At 38.3% G+C, this 15,544-nt stretch overlaps 1 protein-coding gene and 1 long non-coding RNA gene across 5 annotated transcripts in view; one reads left to right on the top strand and one right to left on the bottom strand.

The window, feature by feature from the left end:
- The window catches only part of RASA3 (RAS p21 protein activator 3), a 299,007-nt gene extending 293,798 nt beyond the window's left edge, over nucleotides 1-5,209 (top strand). For all 3 annotated transcript variants that reach the window (XM_074192117.1, XM_074192115.1, XM_074192116.1), the window contains exons 23-24: nucleotides 260-443; nucleotides 2,893-5,209. In XM_074192117.1, coding sequence (XP_074048218.1) covers nucleotides 260-443; nucleotides 2,893-2,968 — 260 coding nt within the window. In that variant the 3' untranslated portion in view covers nucleotides 2,969-5,209. The remainder of the gene's footprint in view (nucleotides 1-259; nucleotides 444-2,892) is intronic.
- Nucleotides 1-15,544, bottom strand: part of LOC141491311 (uncharacterized) — a 32,797-nt gene that overhangs the window by 3,947 nt on the left and 13,306 nt on the right. The window lies entirely within an intron of this gene.

Below are 15,544 nucleotides of genomic sequence, written 5' to 3'. Positions count from 1 at the left end.
ATGAAATTCATGAAAAATAATATATTAAATGCATTTAGTGTATTAAAACCATACTCTAAACAATGTACCAAGGTCTGGAATGTCATCTAACTGTAATCCTAGAAACAATGCCTAGGACCTCAGGGTTGGAACAAATCCCCTGTGATCTGTGGACTTGCTTTCTCACTATCTCTCCCACTCCAGTGGCCTCGATTCTGATATTTTTCTTCCCAAGTTTAACCAAACTTTCTTTTCTCTGTTCTTTTTCCATTTTCTGCAGAGGCTTGTGGCAGTAAATCTGTCTATGATGGACCTGAACAGGAAGAATATTCAACATTCATCATTGATGACCCTCAGGAGACTTATAAAACACTAAAGCAAATCATAGCAGGTGTTGGAGCTTTAGAACAGGAGCACGCCCAATACAAAAGGGATAAATTCAAGAAGACAAAATATGGGAGCCAGTGAGTAAAAGATGATATAAAAGCATTCTCTTTGCACCCTTAATTCAGTGTATTTGTCTTGGGTGATATAATTTTGTCAGGGTTTATAAGAAAGGAGAGATTCTAGGAGATAGTTACAGCTCAGGGCAGCTAGCTGGTTCAGTGCCAGACCTGAAGGCAGAAGACTCAGCTTCCTCAGTTCAAGTCCAAACTCAGAAAATTACTAGCTGGGAAACCCTGGGAAAATTCCTTAACCTTTTTGCCTTAGTTTGTCATCTGTAAAATGGGTTGGAGAAGGAAATTGCAAATCACTCTCCAACATTCAGGAACTCCCAGTATGAAAACTCCCTCCATTTGATGCAGATTAACAACTCATCTGTAGCTTACTTCTGAGGAGTTAACTGACTGGTACAAAGTTATACAATTAGAATGTGTCATCTTCTTAACTTCATCTTAAGATTGTTTTATTGAGATTGATTTATGGGGCAGCTAAGTGATGCAATGCATAGAGCACTGGCCCTTGATTCAGGACCTGAGTTCAAATCTAGCCTTAAAAGTCATTTACTAGGGGGAAGCTAGGTGGCACAGTGGATAGAGCACCGAGTCTGGAGTCAGGAGTACCTGAGTTCAAATCTAGCCTCAGACACTTAATAATTGCCTAGCTGTGTGGCCTTGGGCAAGTCCCTTAACCCCCCCCCCCCCATTGCCTTGCAAAAAAACCTAAAAAAAAAACCAGACACTAGTTGTATGACCCTGAGTGAGTCACTCAACCTCAATAGAGAAAATCAGACAAAGAAAGAAAAGCAATTTATCTTAAATGCTAGAGCCAAGAGTCAAGCACAATCTCCTAATGCCCCCAGAACACTTTCTAAAAACCATAATTTACAATTTGCCAAGGAAATTCCCTATAACAATAGAATCTCTCCCCTACCCCCAAATCCTAAACATTAGAGCTTAGAGTTTATTTAATATCATTTTTCTTGGTTTGGGTTCTTCATTGTCCTTGTGTCATGTATCCTAGAGTTAAGACTCTATGACATGGATATTCTTGGAGAATGCATGCATTAGGGATTTCTTTTATCTCTGATTCTTGAGAACAGAATATTACTAACTTGGAGACCTCCAAGAGACCATTTAGCATAAATGGATATTCTTAAATCCCTAGAATATAAGTAGCAACCTTATTCCTTCCCCAAGTAGCAAATATCTTTGTTCTTCAGTCAGAATCAACATCAAAAATAAACAAGGAGTGTTGTATCATAATCATGGAGTCAGTCATCATAGAATTGAACACCAGCTTAGAAGTCACCTAGTTCAACTCCCGCAGTTTATAGAAGAACTGTGCTCTCAGTTTATAGATGAAGAACTATGATCCTATGCCAGGAAGGGATTTGAATCTGGGCTTTCTTATTCCCTTTATTCTCCCACGTAATGCAATCCTCTGTAATATCCCTAACCAGAGAGGTTAGCCAGCCTTTGCTTGTGATTGTGGTGGAGGAGGTTGGATGAACCAGTTTTTAAAATATCTCTAATTACTATTTTCTAAAAATCTTTGAGTCAACCCTTGTACCTTCAACTTATATCTCTTGATATGAATTTTTCTTTGTGGGGCTACATAGACTATGTCTGATTCCTCCTTTACCTAATTCTAAATATTTGAAGACAGTGAGTTCTAACCACATAAAAGTAAAAAAAACCCTTTAATTTTTTTTTGAGCTTTGATATCCTTGTGTCAATGTCTCTGCTTTGGACTCACCCTTTGCTCCAGCATAGAACCCTCCCAATCCCCTTTTCAGATATTGCTTAACATTAGTGACTAGTATTTCTAGGTCCTTCAAATTTACTGAGATACCCCACCTCCAACAAATCTTTTCTTCTTCAAGTTAAATACCTTATGCCATCTTAACCAATTTCCTTTAGGAAAAATTTTAATTTATAGCTCTCCTGAGAAATAGAACTGAATGTCACTTTTTTTCCTTTGAGGAAATCATGTTTAAGTGACTTGCCCACGTTCACACAGCTAGTAAAGTAGTGAGGCCAGTTGAACTCAGGTCCTCTTGACTCCAGAGTTTATTACACTAACACTATTCACTTGGGTCACCCAACTGCCCTTCAGAAATGAATATGCTTTAGAACTGTCAAGTCCATTGGTTGTACTTTCCATATTTGGTAAATTCTGGTCAGCTAAAATCCCTAACTTATTTTCACACAAATTATCTTGAAATTAATTACCCCAAGTATTATAAATTTCATCTTGTTACAAAATGAAAACATTATTATTATGTTCAAAGTCCATCTCCCTCATTTTATATGTAAAGAAACCCTAGAGATCTGTGTTTGCAATTGTCAATACTCAACACAAATATCAGTTTTATCATCAGAAAGCATTATTGAGCATCCCAGTATACAGGTTGTTTCCCAAGTGATAGATAAGAAAGGTTAATTTTTTTTCTCCCTGTATCCATTATAGAGAACATCCCATTGGAGACAAGAGTTTCCAGAGTTACATTCGACAGCAATCTGAGATTTCTGCGCATTCCATTTAGAATTGGAAGGATGACCCAAGATGGAGCAGTAGGATTGGATGAGGGAAGCCTAGATCTTTGAAAAGATAAATATACAAGTAAACAACAAATAACAACAAAAGATAAAGCAAGCAAGGAAAGGGATCCACATGTCAGAAAACGTGTAGATAACAAGCCAAGCTTATGGAACTTTGAGACTTAAGGTGTTCTTTCCTCTCTCTCCAAGAACTGTTCTAATAGTTGCTATGCACTTTATTCATCTGGTATTTGCCAGGTGACCGAACTCTGCCTCCCTGGCATGTTTGTTGTCATTGTTTGAATTTGCCTCAGTCCCTTGGGAATCTAGAGATCAGTTCAATGATCAGGATCGTGTGGACGTCATCTTGACAGCACTCCAACAGTCCACCGCCTTTGGGAAGCCAAGCCTGCTGTTGTGGACTTGATGAATAGGCAGCAGTATTTTCAGAGCTGTGTATTTTTTTGTTTGTTTCACATGCAGTTTTGCTGTTCCCCATTACTGTACAGTATTCCACCCACCTCTGTAGTCCCTTAAGAAATGCTTTGTAACACTCTGCTTTTAACACATTCAGTAAGAAGTTAAGATGACCCTTTCTTTTTGTAAAAGTAGCCTGTCATTGTGTAGTGTGTAGGGGGCAGGCTGGAGAAAAGGGTCTCTGTGAGGTTTTTTTTTTTTTTTGAAGCTAGATAATCAGTTTTGTGGCTGCAACATGCAAACTTTTCATTGAAATCCAGATCCAAATGGTACTCTTGGTATTTTTGAGATACATACAGAGTTTCTTCTGCAGATACCTAGTAGGACCTGCAGTCTTTTGCCCAAGACAGTTCAGGGCCAACTTGAGAAAAAAACTTATTAAGCGTCCTGGGGATGGAGAGTGACATGTAACTCCGATATTCTCTCCAAGTCTTTCTCTGTGTCTGCCACAATAGTGATGGGGATCACCGTGGGACTGGTTACTCATGAAAGGGTCGCCTTGCATGGGGGCAAAGCATCAGCTGGTGGCTTCTGGTTTAAAGGACACTGCCTTTCTTCAGGCAAGGACAGTATTAGCAGACTTGTGCCTGTCAACTGGGATTGGCACCAAATTCCAGACTTAGAGCTACACAGCTATTTTTCCCCCTACTGAATGAAATTTAAAACCAGATACCATACTTTTGGCACTACTTTGGGGACTTGGGAGTAATTTTAAAAAAGATATATACATTTTCAAGCAGTTTTTATTAGTGTTTTTAAAGACAGTTTTTTAAATGCACTCTTTGATAAAAAAGATGTAACTTAATGTTACAGCATCAGAGCTTATGATCATTAAATGGCCAATGGAGAGGTGCAGTGTGGCAGTTTGAGTTTTTTTTTTGAAATAGATCTATGATTTCCTCCTGGAGAGGAATTTCTTCTACTAACGTAGATCAACACATGTTTTCCAAATTATAGTTTTTAGGGAGCTGCCAGAGGCACAAATAGGGTTGTGACCTTAGAATCAGGGTCACACAGTCAACCCTCACAAGAGATAGGACTTGATCCCAGTCCCCTTCAATCCAGGGTAAGCTCTTTGGTCTCTGCAAGTATGGCAATAAAGAGGGATAAATAAAATGTGTATCTCACTAGTACCAATAAATGTTATTGGAAGGGAAGAAATCTGATGATTGAAAAACACTTGGCCTTTGGACTGCCAAAACTTTGTTCTTCCAGTTCCTAAGAAGGATATTTTGTCCTTGTCACCTGAATCCTCTTCAGAGCCTTGGCCACAGTTTTTTGGGCAGCTTTCACAGGGCAGCAGCTACAGATGCTTTGGGGAAGGGGGTTGATGGAACAAGTTGGACCAGAATAAAAAAATACAAATAAAAACCTCTTCATCTTGCTATCAAGCCCATTTGCTAGAGCATTTAAAAGCCAGTATCCTCAATGGGTTTGCAATGTTCTTTTGTGACTGGCTGGTTTTTGGCAAAGCTCTGTTTTAATATCATGGTGATGTTTACGTCATAATTTCTCTTTGTTCTTGTTTGAAAATATTATAGCTCAGTCTCTTAACCTAGGTGGGGAAAAATGGTTATGTTCTTTGTCATCACAGAAATAATGGAGGGTGGGTAGTAAAATGTTGCAGAAAATCAAATTTGGGGCACACAGCAATTAGGCAGCCACTAAACTGCAATTTTTACCATGGGTTTATAACTTAATATTCTGTTTATAAGATACTAATGATCTGCGATGTATTTTACTTGCCAATTAAAAATGTTTTATTCTTTCTGAAAACAGGCTTTGGTTTTTCATTAGTGTTACACTGATGATTTTCTACACAACATATGGGCTGATCTGATCATGAAGAAGTTAAGACCTCATAGAATTAACTGTTATATATTATCTAAGCAGTGGATACTGGACTTGGAATTTGATTTCAAGTAGAATCTCACTGAATGATCCTTATGGAATAGATAAACCTAGAATAGAAATTTTGAATTAAGAGAATTGCACGTGTTGCTAGATGTTAATCATATTGAAAGTTGGGAAGAAAGCAGAAAGTCACAAGAAATAAGGTACTTCAGATGGTTACTAAAGATGGAATGGCAAGAATTGGACATGGCTGGTATGGTAGGACATGACTGCTGCTGTCATGTCATTAATGTCAATTCAGTAGCTATGGAAAATGGTCAGATCTGGGGAAAGAGGGGAAAGAGAATGAACTAGAAGTGTTAAAAGTGTGAAGTTTCTACAAAAGAGGAAGCTATTTGAGTGGGCTGGTCCATGGAAAATAGATAATGGGAAATTGAAATTGGTAGCCAAAAATGGAGCCAGATGTGGGTGATATTTGCTTTGGTTTCTTTTATTCTTCATACACTTAGGGTTCTTCTTCCTGCAATAATTTTTTAATAACTGCTGCTGTTTAAAGTTATGTTTTTCAGAAGAGAAAGACAAATTGGGAAACATTAAGATATGATGTCAGAGAATAGAATGGGGTTTTCTGGGTTATTCAAAATGTAGGAATGATAGAATTTTTGGATAGGGATGGAATTCACCTAAAGAGAACTGGCTTTTCCAAATTAGATCAAATATTCTTTAAATTTAAAAAGGAGAGTGAAAGAGGAAAATGTCAGATATCACAGATAATAAAATGTACAGAAAAACAAGAAAATTATTAAGAGGAAGGAACAGCAATTCACAGAAGACAATAACTAAGAAGAAAGTCAACAATAAATTCCAAGGTCCTAGGCATATGAATAAATGTAAAAAGTATGAATGATGAACAAGGTGAAATGAAGATTTCAGTGCAAAGTAGTAGTTAACCCTTCCACATTACAAATATTAAGGGAATGGCCAACCTCCCCCCCCCCCAAAAAAAAAGATCTGGAAAATCTCCATATCAGAGAAGTCTGAATTTTTCTTTTATGAGGTTCTTTACAGTATCTTACTATAAAATTTAGATTGATACTTATCATACATATATTTTGTGAATTTCTGAGTTTTTAAACCTTTTCTATGTCATCTGTTGGTCTCCATGTGTCATCTACAGTTTCTGCAAAGCTCCCTAAAGTTTCCTATTTAATTTCTTACTCTGTCCTGCAATCTATTGAAACTGCAGTGGGAAAAGTCATGATGTGGAAGGCTTCTTAAATGTCTATCAATCCAAGCTCACTAGAAACTGTACATGCTCAGACTATAGTGTTCACTAATACTCCTGGGCTCTATATTCTCATTCTGATGATTGCCTATTTCAATAACAATTGACAACTTGTGGCTCATAGCTCCATCCGTTGTATCCCAATCTCTTTCTCTTTATTTTTGCCACAAAGACCTCAATCTGTATTTGGGCTAAAATATATTTATATGTTTTATTTGATTTATAAATATATTTTCATATATATAGGAATATAAGTATATATTGAACACACCTACGTCTACTAAGACTGAATTTTCCATATTCCCCCACCCTCTGTTCTTGCAGTAAACCACATTTACACCAAGACATTTATAGAAAAACAGCACCAAGCCATTTAGTATTGCTAATAGAAATGATTCCCATGTTTGATCACCAATTAATTTTGCCTATGTACTAGAAAGTTCCTTTATAACCAGCAACTGATTAATTCATCTTCATTTAGGCAAGAAATTTAATATTCTCCAGATCATAAAAGGTTTGGCATGCTTCACCTAGCCCAAGCATGGAATGTTAGTTAGCAAACTTTCCTAATCCTAATACCTTTACGATTAAGGGATGAGGGTCACAGTCTAGGCCATTTGCTAAATGACTATCTCTGATGTTTCCCTGCTATTTGGTCCCCGTGAATCTACCCACTAATAACAATCAGACATATAGGCAAAGACCAGAGCAAGTTCTCATCATACCATATCCACTCATGTTTAAGTCTATGGGACTGAAGGGCTGAGGACTGTTACCATATTCACACTTGCATGCCCGAGAGTAATCAATTGATTTGTGATCCTTTGTGCACCTTCTCATTATCCCATGCCATGATTTCACAGGATTCTCATTTTTAAAGTCACAGTGGGGAGAAGGAATCATCTCACCTTGCTCCCTTTAACTTCTACTTGGCTCCATGTTCCAATAGTCTCTTAGACTTATGTTGGCTTGCCTGAATTCCTTTCTACCATCTACCATTTGCCATCATGTGCTCTTAATAATATTATCTTGTGGAACTGAGGTCACATATCAAGGACACCTAACTTAAAAAAAACCAAATGCACCCGAAAAATAAATATTCAAAAGAGCAAGAAAGAAACCACAACTGCCTTTTTTAGCAGTCTCATTAGACCTGGCAACTCTGCCTGATCTAGAAGGGTCTAAGCCTAAGCTTTTCCACTTAACCTTTGCATCTCTCTTTGATTTTTTAAATTTATTTATTCTTATTTTGTACAAATAAGTTTTTTATACATTAATAAAATATTCTTGTTTAAAAGTAAACATAATAACCCCTCCCCCCCAAAAAAATATATAGACCCACATGAGCGATAAAGTAAAGGGGAGAGAAAAATACTAAAATTAAAATTAAAAAAATAATAGTAATAATTGTAGGTATGGCCAAGTGGCGCAGTGGAGCGAGCACTGGCCCTGGAGCCAGGAGCACCCGAGCCCAAATCTGTCCCCAGACACCTAACAATCACCCAGCTGTGTGACCCCATGCAAGCCACCCCAACCCCATTGCCCTGCAAAAAACAAAAAAAAGACCCAAAATAAAATAGTAATAATAATAATAATAATAGTAGGGGCAGCTGGGTGGTGGACAGAGCACTGGCCCTTGAGCCAGGAGCACCTGGGTCCAAATCTGGCCTCAGATACCCAACAATCACCCAGCTATGTGGCCCCAGGCAGGCCACCCAACCCCATTTGCCCTGCAACCCCACCCCCAAAATAATAATAATAATAATAATAATAATAATAATAATAATAATAATAATAATAATAAACGTGCTTCAGTCTGTGTTCCAACACCACCAGCTCTGTCACAGGTGGATCACATTCTTTATGGTAAGTCCATCACAAAAATTACTTCCAGATTTTTCTACCATTACCATTGCTGATTGCAACTCCCTCCATTCACACTTCTCCACTACCATGTACTATATTTTCTCTCTCCTTTCACTCTGTCTCTGCTGTAGCATAGCTGGGTGGCCAGAAGATAGATCCCTGGCACTGGGGCCAAGAGGCCCCGAGTGCATATACCACCCCTTAGGCCCAGTATCCACCTGGCCCTATGGTTCTGGACAGGCCTTCCAATCCCAGCCCCTTGCAAGAAGTAAAAAAGAAAATGTATTAAATCTGAACACTCTTCTGCCCCATAGTCTGTCCTCTTCTCCATCACTCACATTCCCCTCTTCCCCGTCCCCCTCCTCTCCTTCTTACTCCAGATATCTATACCCCATTGAGTATATATGCTATTTCCTCTCCTAGCCACTTCTGATGAGAGTGAAGATTCCCCCATTCCCCCTTTCCTTCCCCCTTCCATATCATTGCAATAGCTCAGTGTAATAAAGAAAAATCTTATTATATGAAATATCTTAGCCTATTCCTCCTCTCCTTTTTCTTTCTCCCATTGCATTTCCCTTTTATCTATTGACTCCATTTTACACCACATTATATCTTGAAAGTCAGCTTTCTCCTGTGCTTCATCTATAAAAGCTCCTAGATGCTCTATTAAATGAGAAAGTTCATATGAGTATTATCAGTGTCATTTTTCTATACAGGAATACATGCAGTTCATCATCACTAAGTCCCTCATATTTTCCCCTTCTCCTCCACTCTCTATGCTTCACCTGAGTCCAGTATTTGAAGATCAAACCTTCTGTTCAGCTCTGGCCATTCCAACAGGAACATTTGAAATTTGCCTGGTTCATTGAAAGTCCATCTTTTCCCCTGGAAGAGGACATTCAGTTTTGTTGGGTAGTTGATTCTTGGTTGCATTCTAAGTAATTTTGCCTTCTGGAATACTATATTCCAAGCCCTATGACCTTTTAATGTAGTTGCTGCTAAATCCTGTATGATCCTGACTGCAGCTCCAGGATATTTGAATTGTGTACTTCTGGTTGCTTGTAATATTTTCTGTTTGACTTGGGAGTTCTGGAACTTGGCTATAATATTCCTGGGGGTTGGTTTTTTTGGGATCTCTTTCTTGGGGAGATGGGTGGATTCTCTCCATTTCTGTTTTGACCTCTGCTTCTAGGATATCAGGGCAATTTTCCTGTAGTAATTCTTTGAAAATGATGTCAAGGCTCTTTTCCTGATCATGACTATCAAGTATTCCAATAATTTTTAAATTATATTTCCTAAATCTGTTTTCCATATCAGTTGTTTTTTCAATGAGATATTTCACATTTTCTTCTAATTTTTCATTCTTTTGGTTTTGAAGTATTGTGTCCTGATTTCTTGTAAAATCAGCAACCTCCCTCAGTTCCATTCTTTGTCTGAAGGATTTGTTTTCCTCAGAGAGCTTTCTTATCTCTTTTCCCATCTGGCCAATTCTGCTTTTTAAAGCACTCTTCTCCTCAATAACTTTTTGAACTGTTTTATCCATTTGACCTATGCTAGTTTTTAACATGTTATTTTCTTCAGCATTTTTTTTTGGATCTCCTTGACTCAACAGCTGACTTCATTTGCATGTTTTTTCTGTTTCTGTTTTTCTTGGACTTTTCAATTTCTGTTTTTCTTGGACTCTTTAGATGCAGGAGCTTGTGCTTCCTCATCTTCAGATTGAGTGTTTTGATCCTTCTTGGGATCACAGGAAAGGTATTTCTCAATGGTGTTCCTCTTTTTTTCTCTGCTTACTCATTTCTCCATCCTGAGCCTGGTTTTAGGGGTGCTTCCTGAGCTTCTGAGTATTAGTGGGACACCCCCCCCCCCACAAGGATCTCTGTGTGTCAGGCTCTGTCTTCCCTCATGTGAATGACCACAAGCGCACCCCTCTGCCACGGGGCTGAGGTGGGGAGGGGGGCCTGCTTTTCTATGGGGTCCTAGACTGAGACCAGGATCTGGATGTGGTCAGACCTCCAGAGTCCTGTTCCAAGGACAGAGGACAGTTAGATTGTCTCTCTTTCCACTCCCTTCCCTATCAGCACTCATGCCCTGGGGGGGGGGCTCCAGCTTACCTGCTCTGCCTGCTTCCAGTTCCTGGTTCCTGGATCTGGGCTGCAAAGGCCAAGCTTCTAGCTGTGTGCCCTGAGGGCTGGGCTTCATGTGCTCGCTATGGCAGAGGTCCCCCTTGCTGATCCCCCAAGTGGATTGGTGCTCCCTAGGGTGTAGGTCAGGAAACTGCCCCTGCTGCCATTAGCCACAGCTCCCAGCACCGTGGGGCTGCCTCCGGGAGGCTGAAGTTCCTTCACTCTGGTGGGCTGCCCCTCCAACTCCGTGGAGCAGAGCCTTTCTCCTCTTTTCCAGGTTACCTTGGGTTGGAGAATTGCCTCACTGAATCCCTCTGTGGCTTCTGTCTCTTGAAAATTTAGTTAGAGTCCTTAGTTTATAAGTTTTAAGAGAGAGCACCTAAGAGACGATCCTCTCTTGTTGCCATCTTGGCTCTGCCTCCTTTCTTTGATTTATAATGATTCAGAAACATACAAGGAGAAAACAGGCTCTCTGCTGCATAGTAGAAGCCTGCCACCTTGATGGTTACATCTTATTCAAAAGAAAAATATTAGCTAAAAGGGGCAGAAGAGTATTAAATGTTTAATGGACTGTTCCTGCTCTGACTGTAATACAAAGATGTCCCTGAAATCTTAATTGATTAACTATGAACCACTGCCCCTGGTCCATAGTTTAGCCAACCTAACAATGGCTCTTTGGCAAATACAGCTAGATTGTTACTATAGTGTTTATTTCCCCCCAATTATATATACCAAAAGTTTTAGCATTTTTTTTAGTTTTTGCAAGACAATGGAGTTAAGTGGCTTGCCCAAAGTCACACAGCTAGGTAATTATTAAGTGTTTGAGTTTGGATTTGAACTCAGGTACTCCTGATTCCTCTGTGCCACCTAGCCGCCCCTAGTTTTAGCATTCATTTTTACAAGATTTTTGTAAGATTTTTATAAGATTTTGAGCTCCAAATTTTTCTCCTTCATTCCCTCCCCTCCCCTCCCCTTCTGAAAATGGTTGGCAGTTTGATATCATTTGAAAACATAAAACAAATTTCCATATTAATCGATTGTGGTAGAAGAAACAAGAAAGAAAAATAACCATGAGAACTAATAAGGTATTAAAAAAACTATGTCTCAATATGCATTTAGAGTTCATCAATTCTTTATCTGGATATGGATATCACTTTCCTAGTGAGTCCTTTGTGTTACTAAGAAGAGTTGGGTTTTAATGTTGCTGATACTGTGGACATTGTTTTCCTGGTTCTGCTCATTTCACTTTCCATCAGTTCATTTAAGTCTTGCCAGGTTTTTCTGAAATTGATGGTCATCATTTCTTAGTACATAATGGCATTCCATCATATTCATATCCCACAGCTTGTTCAGCCATTTCCCAATTGATGAGCATCCCCTCAATTTCCAACATTTTACCCACCACTAAAAATATTATAATGTTGTAATGTTATAAATATTTTTGTACATGTAGGTGTTTTTTCCTTTTTAATGATCCTATTGGGATACCAACCTGATAATGGTATTGCTAGATCAAGGGGATGTCACTAGATTTTTCCTAAAACTTTGTTTTAAAATATAGAGTACAAGTTCCTCATGAATTTTAAGAAATCATTGTCAAACTCCCATTGTGGCTTCAGATTCTAGAGTCAGAGATATTATCTTCTCTAGCCTATTGAAGGTAAAGGAATAAAGCTTTAGCCCAATTTATCCAAAGTAGAGATGATCAACAGAACATGTCTTTAAGGCCTCCATTCATAACATGTATATTAATACCATAGGTTCACTTCTTATTGACATATGAAAATATAAAATTCAGCCCACATGAATCATTTTGAATTCCATAGAATTCATACTTTACCATTAATATGACATCAGCATTCTTCTAGTAGTAATACTCTATGACTATGTTTGGAGCAGAACTAAAATAGCAGAATGGAGATGGGACCTCACTTGTATTCTCCCCCCAAACCCTTCCAAATACTTTTAAATAATGACTCTAAACAAATTCTAGAGTGGAGAATCCACAAAAAGACTGAGTGAGACAATTTTCCAACCCAAGACAACTTGGAAGATTGAAGGGGAGGGTCTGTTGCACCAGGAGCATAATGCACTTCTGGCCACACAGAGCAAACTGACCCTAGCAATCCAGAAACAGACAGTGGGATGACTGGGTCAGTACCAGTGGTGGTAATGTCCAGATCTCTCAGCCCAGAGATTGCCAAGAACAACTTGGAAGGTCAGCAGGAACAGTCTGATGCATCAGGGTGAGTGGAGCACAGTCCACACAGACCTCAGTAGTGCATTAGTAGGAGCAGTCCTTAAGAGCCTCTGAATCAGCAGGGATAGCTGCTTCTCAATCCATAGATGGTAAGGGGTTAGAAGTAGATTGCAAGGGTCTTTTTGCTATCACTTTTTTGCTATCCATATTCTGACCTGGGTAGCAGTCCAGGATCGCAATCCCAGGAAGAAGAGGAACAGTAAGCACAACAGTAAACTGTCACAACAGTACACAACAGTAGCTGTCACAGGAGAAAATGGGAGACCTTCCTCATGGTTCCAGGGAAGAAAGAGGTGCTTATGATCATCCACAGACCAGGAGAGTAGTTATAGCATCTCCTTAGAACAGAAGAGCTTGGAAGAATTGAAAATTTGCAGTTGCCTAAAGTATCTCTGAAAACTGCTGCAAAAAATCCCAAAAGCTTGGATAGTGTACCCTCTATCCTGGAAACAGAATCCTACTTTAACAAAGAGTTAAAATCAAGTTGGAGGAATGAGCAGAGATCAGAAAGTAATCTGACCACAGACAGTTACTATGATGAGAGGGAAGATCTCAAAATATACACTCAGAATATAAAGTCTACATCAAAAACTTCCAAGAAAAATATGAATTGTTCTCAGGCCATGGAAGAGCTCAAAAAGAATTTTGGAAATTAAAGGAGGAAGAGGAAAAATCAGAAAGAGAAGTGAGAGTGATGCAGGAAAATCAAGAAAGCTGAGATGGCTGTTTAGTCAAGTAGATACAAAAGATGCTGAAGAAAATATCTTGAAACCAAACTGGGTCAAATGGGAAAAAGAGGTCCAAAAACCATTGAGCAGAAGAATGCCTTAAAAGGCAGAATTGGTCAAATGGAAAAGGAAATACAAATGTTCAATGAAGAAAATAACTCCTTAAAATATATAATTGAAACAAAGGGAAGCTGATGACTTTGTGAGAAATCAAGAAGCAATACAACAAATCCAAAAGAACGAAAAATAGAAGAAACTGTGAAATATTTCATTGGATAAACAATTGACCTGGAAAATAGATCCAGGAGAGATAATTTAAAAATTATTGGATTGCCTAAAAGCCATGATCAAAAAAAAGAGCCTAGATGTCATCTTTCAAGAAATTATCAAGGAAAACTACCCTGATGTTCTAGAAGCAGAGGGCAAAATAGAAATTGAAAGAATCCACCGATCACCTCCTGAAAGAGATACTAAAATAAAAACTGTGTTATAGTCAAATTTCACAGCTCCCGAGTTAAGGAGAAAATATTCTAAGTAGTCAGAAAGAAACAATTCAAATATAATGGAACCACAGTTGGGATACCACAAGATTTAGCAGTTTCTATATTAAGAGATTAAGAGATTGTAGGGTTTGGAATATGAAATTCCAGAAGGCAAAAGAGCTTGGATTACAACTAAGAATCCACTAATCAACAAAACTGAATGTACTCTTTGAAGAGAAAAGATGGACATTTAAAGAAAAAGGGGACTTTCAAATTTTCCTGTTAAAAAGACTAGAGCTAAATAGAAAATTGAATCTTCAAATATGAGTCTCCAGTGAAGCATAAAAAAGTAAACAGGAAAGACAAATCATAAGAGACTTGATGAAACTGAACTGCTTATATTCTTACATGGGAAGGTGATATTGATTCCAGGGCATCAGATTGTTACATTCCACAAAAAAAGTATGTGTAAGTATAGATGATGTATAAAATATTTAAACTTTAAATTTAAAATGATAAAAACTTCTTCATTTATTAGGCATCTAGAAGAGCCATATATATAGACAAGGCATGGGTGGAAGTTGCATATGAAGGGAAATTATATTTAAAAAAGATTTAAGGAGAGGGAGGAGGAAAAAGGGAAAGGAAGAGGTGGAAAGGGAAAGGCAAAAAAAAAACTTTTGCAGTGAATTGGGAGAGGGAGTTGGAGGGGAGTTGGAGGGAATGAATGAGCATTACTCTCATCAAAATTAACTCAGAGAGGGAATAACACACACTCAACTGGATATAGAAATCTTACCCTAGAGAAAAGTAGACAGGAAAAGGAAGGATTAAAAAGAGGAGATGGAAGGAGGGAATATTGGGAGAGGTGAGTCAGAAGCAAAATATTTTTTGAGGAGGGACAGGGTGAAAGAGAGAGAGAGAATAGAATAAATGGGGATGGGAGGAAAAGGATGGAAGGAAAAACAGCAGTAGTAACTGTGGGGAAAAATACTGAAACAAGTTTCTCTGATAAAGATCCCATTTCTCAAACAGAGAACTGAATCAAATTTATAAAAAAAAGTCATTTCCCAATTTTATGAAGTTTTCAGATGAGTTAGCAATACTATCTATGATTATAATAAAAATATGTCCTAACTATTTGAGTGGCTAAAAGGTCAGAAAGAGAAAATAATCAGTACTGGAGAGGATATAATGTAAATGAGAAATGATTCAATAATTCTGTAGAGCAATTTTGAACTATGCTCATAGGGTTATAAAATCATGACTAACCTTTGACCTATCAATGCCACCACTAGATATATATTATTTTTGTTGTTTTTTTTAGGTTTTTACAAGGCAAATGTGGTTAAGTGGCTTGCCCAAGGCCACACAGCTAGGTAATTATTAAGTGTCTGAGACTGGATTTGAACCCAGGTACTCCTGACTCCAGGGCTGGTGCTTTATCCACTGTGCCACCTAGCCGCCCCCATAGATCTATATTCTAAAAGAGATGAAAATCAA

This window comes from Macrotis lagotis, chromosome 6, assembly GCF_037893015.1.
Source record: "Macrotis lagotis isolate mMagLag1 chromosome 6, bilby.v1.9.chrom.fasta, whole genome shotgun sequence".
Lineage (NCBI taxonomy): Eukaryota > Metazoa > Chordata > Mammalia > Peramelemorphia > Peramelidae > Macrotis > Macrotis lagotis.
Note: the sequence above shows the minus strand (reverse complement) of the source record. Positions and strands in the feature narration are given on the sequence as shown.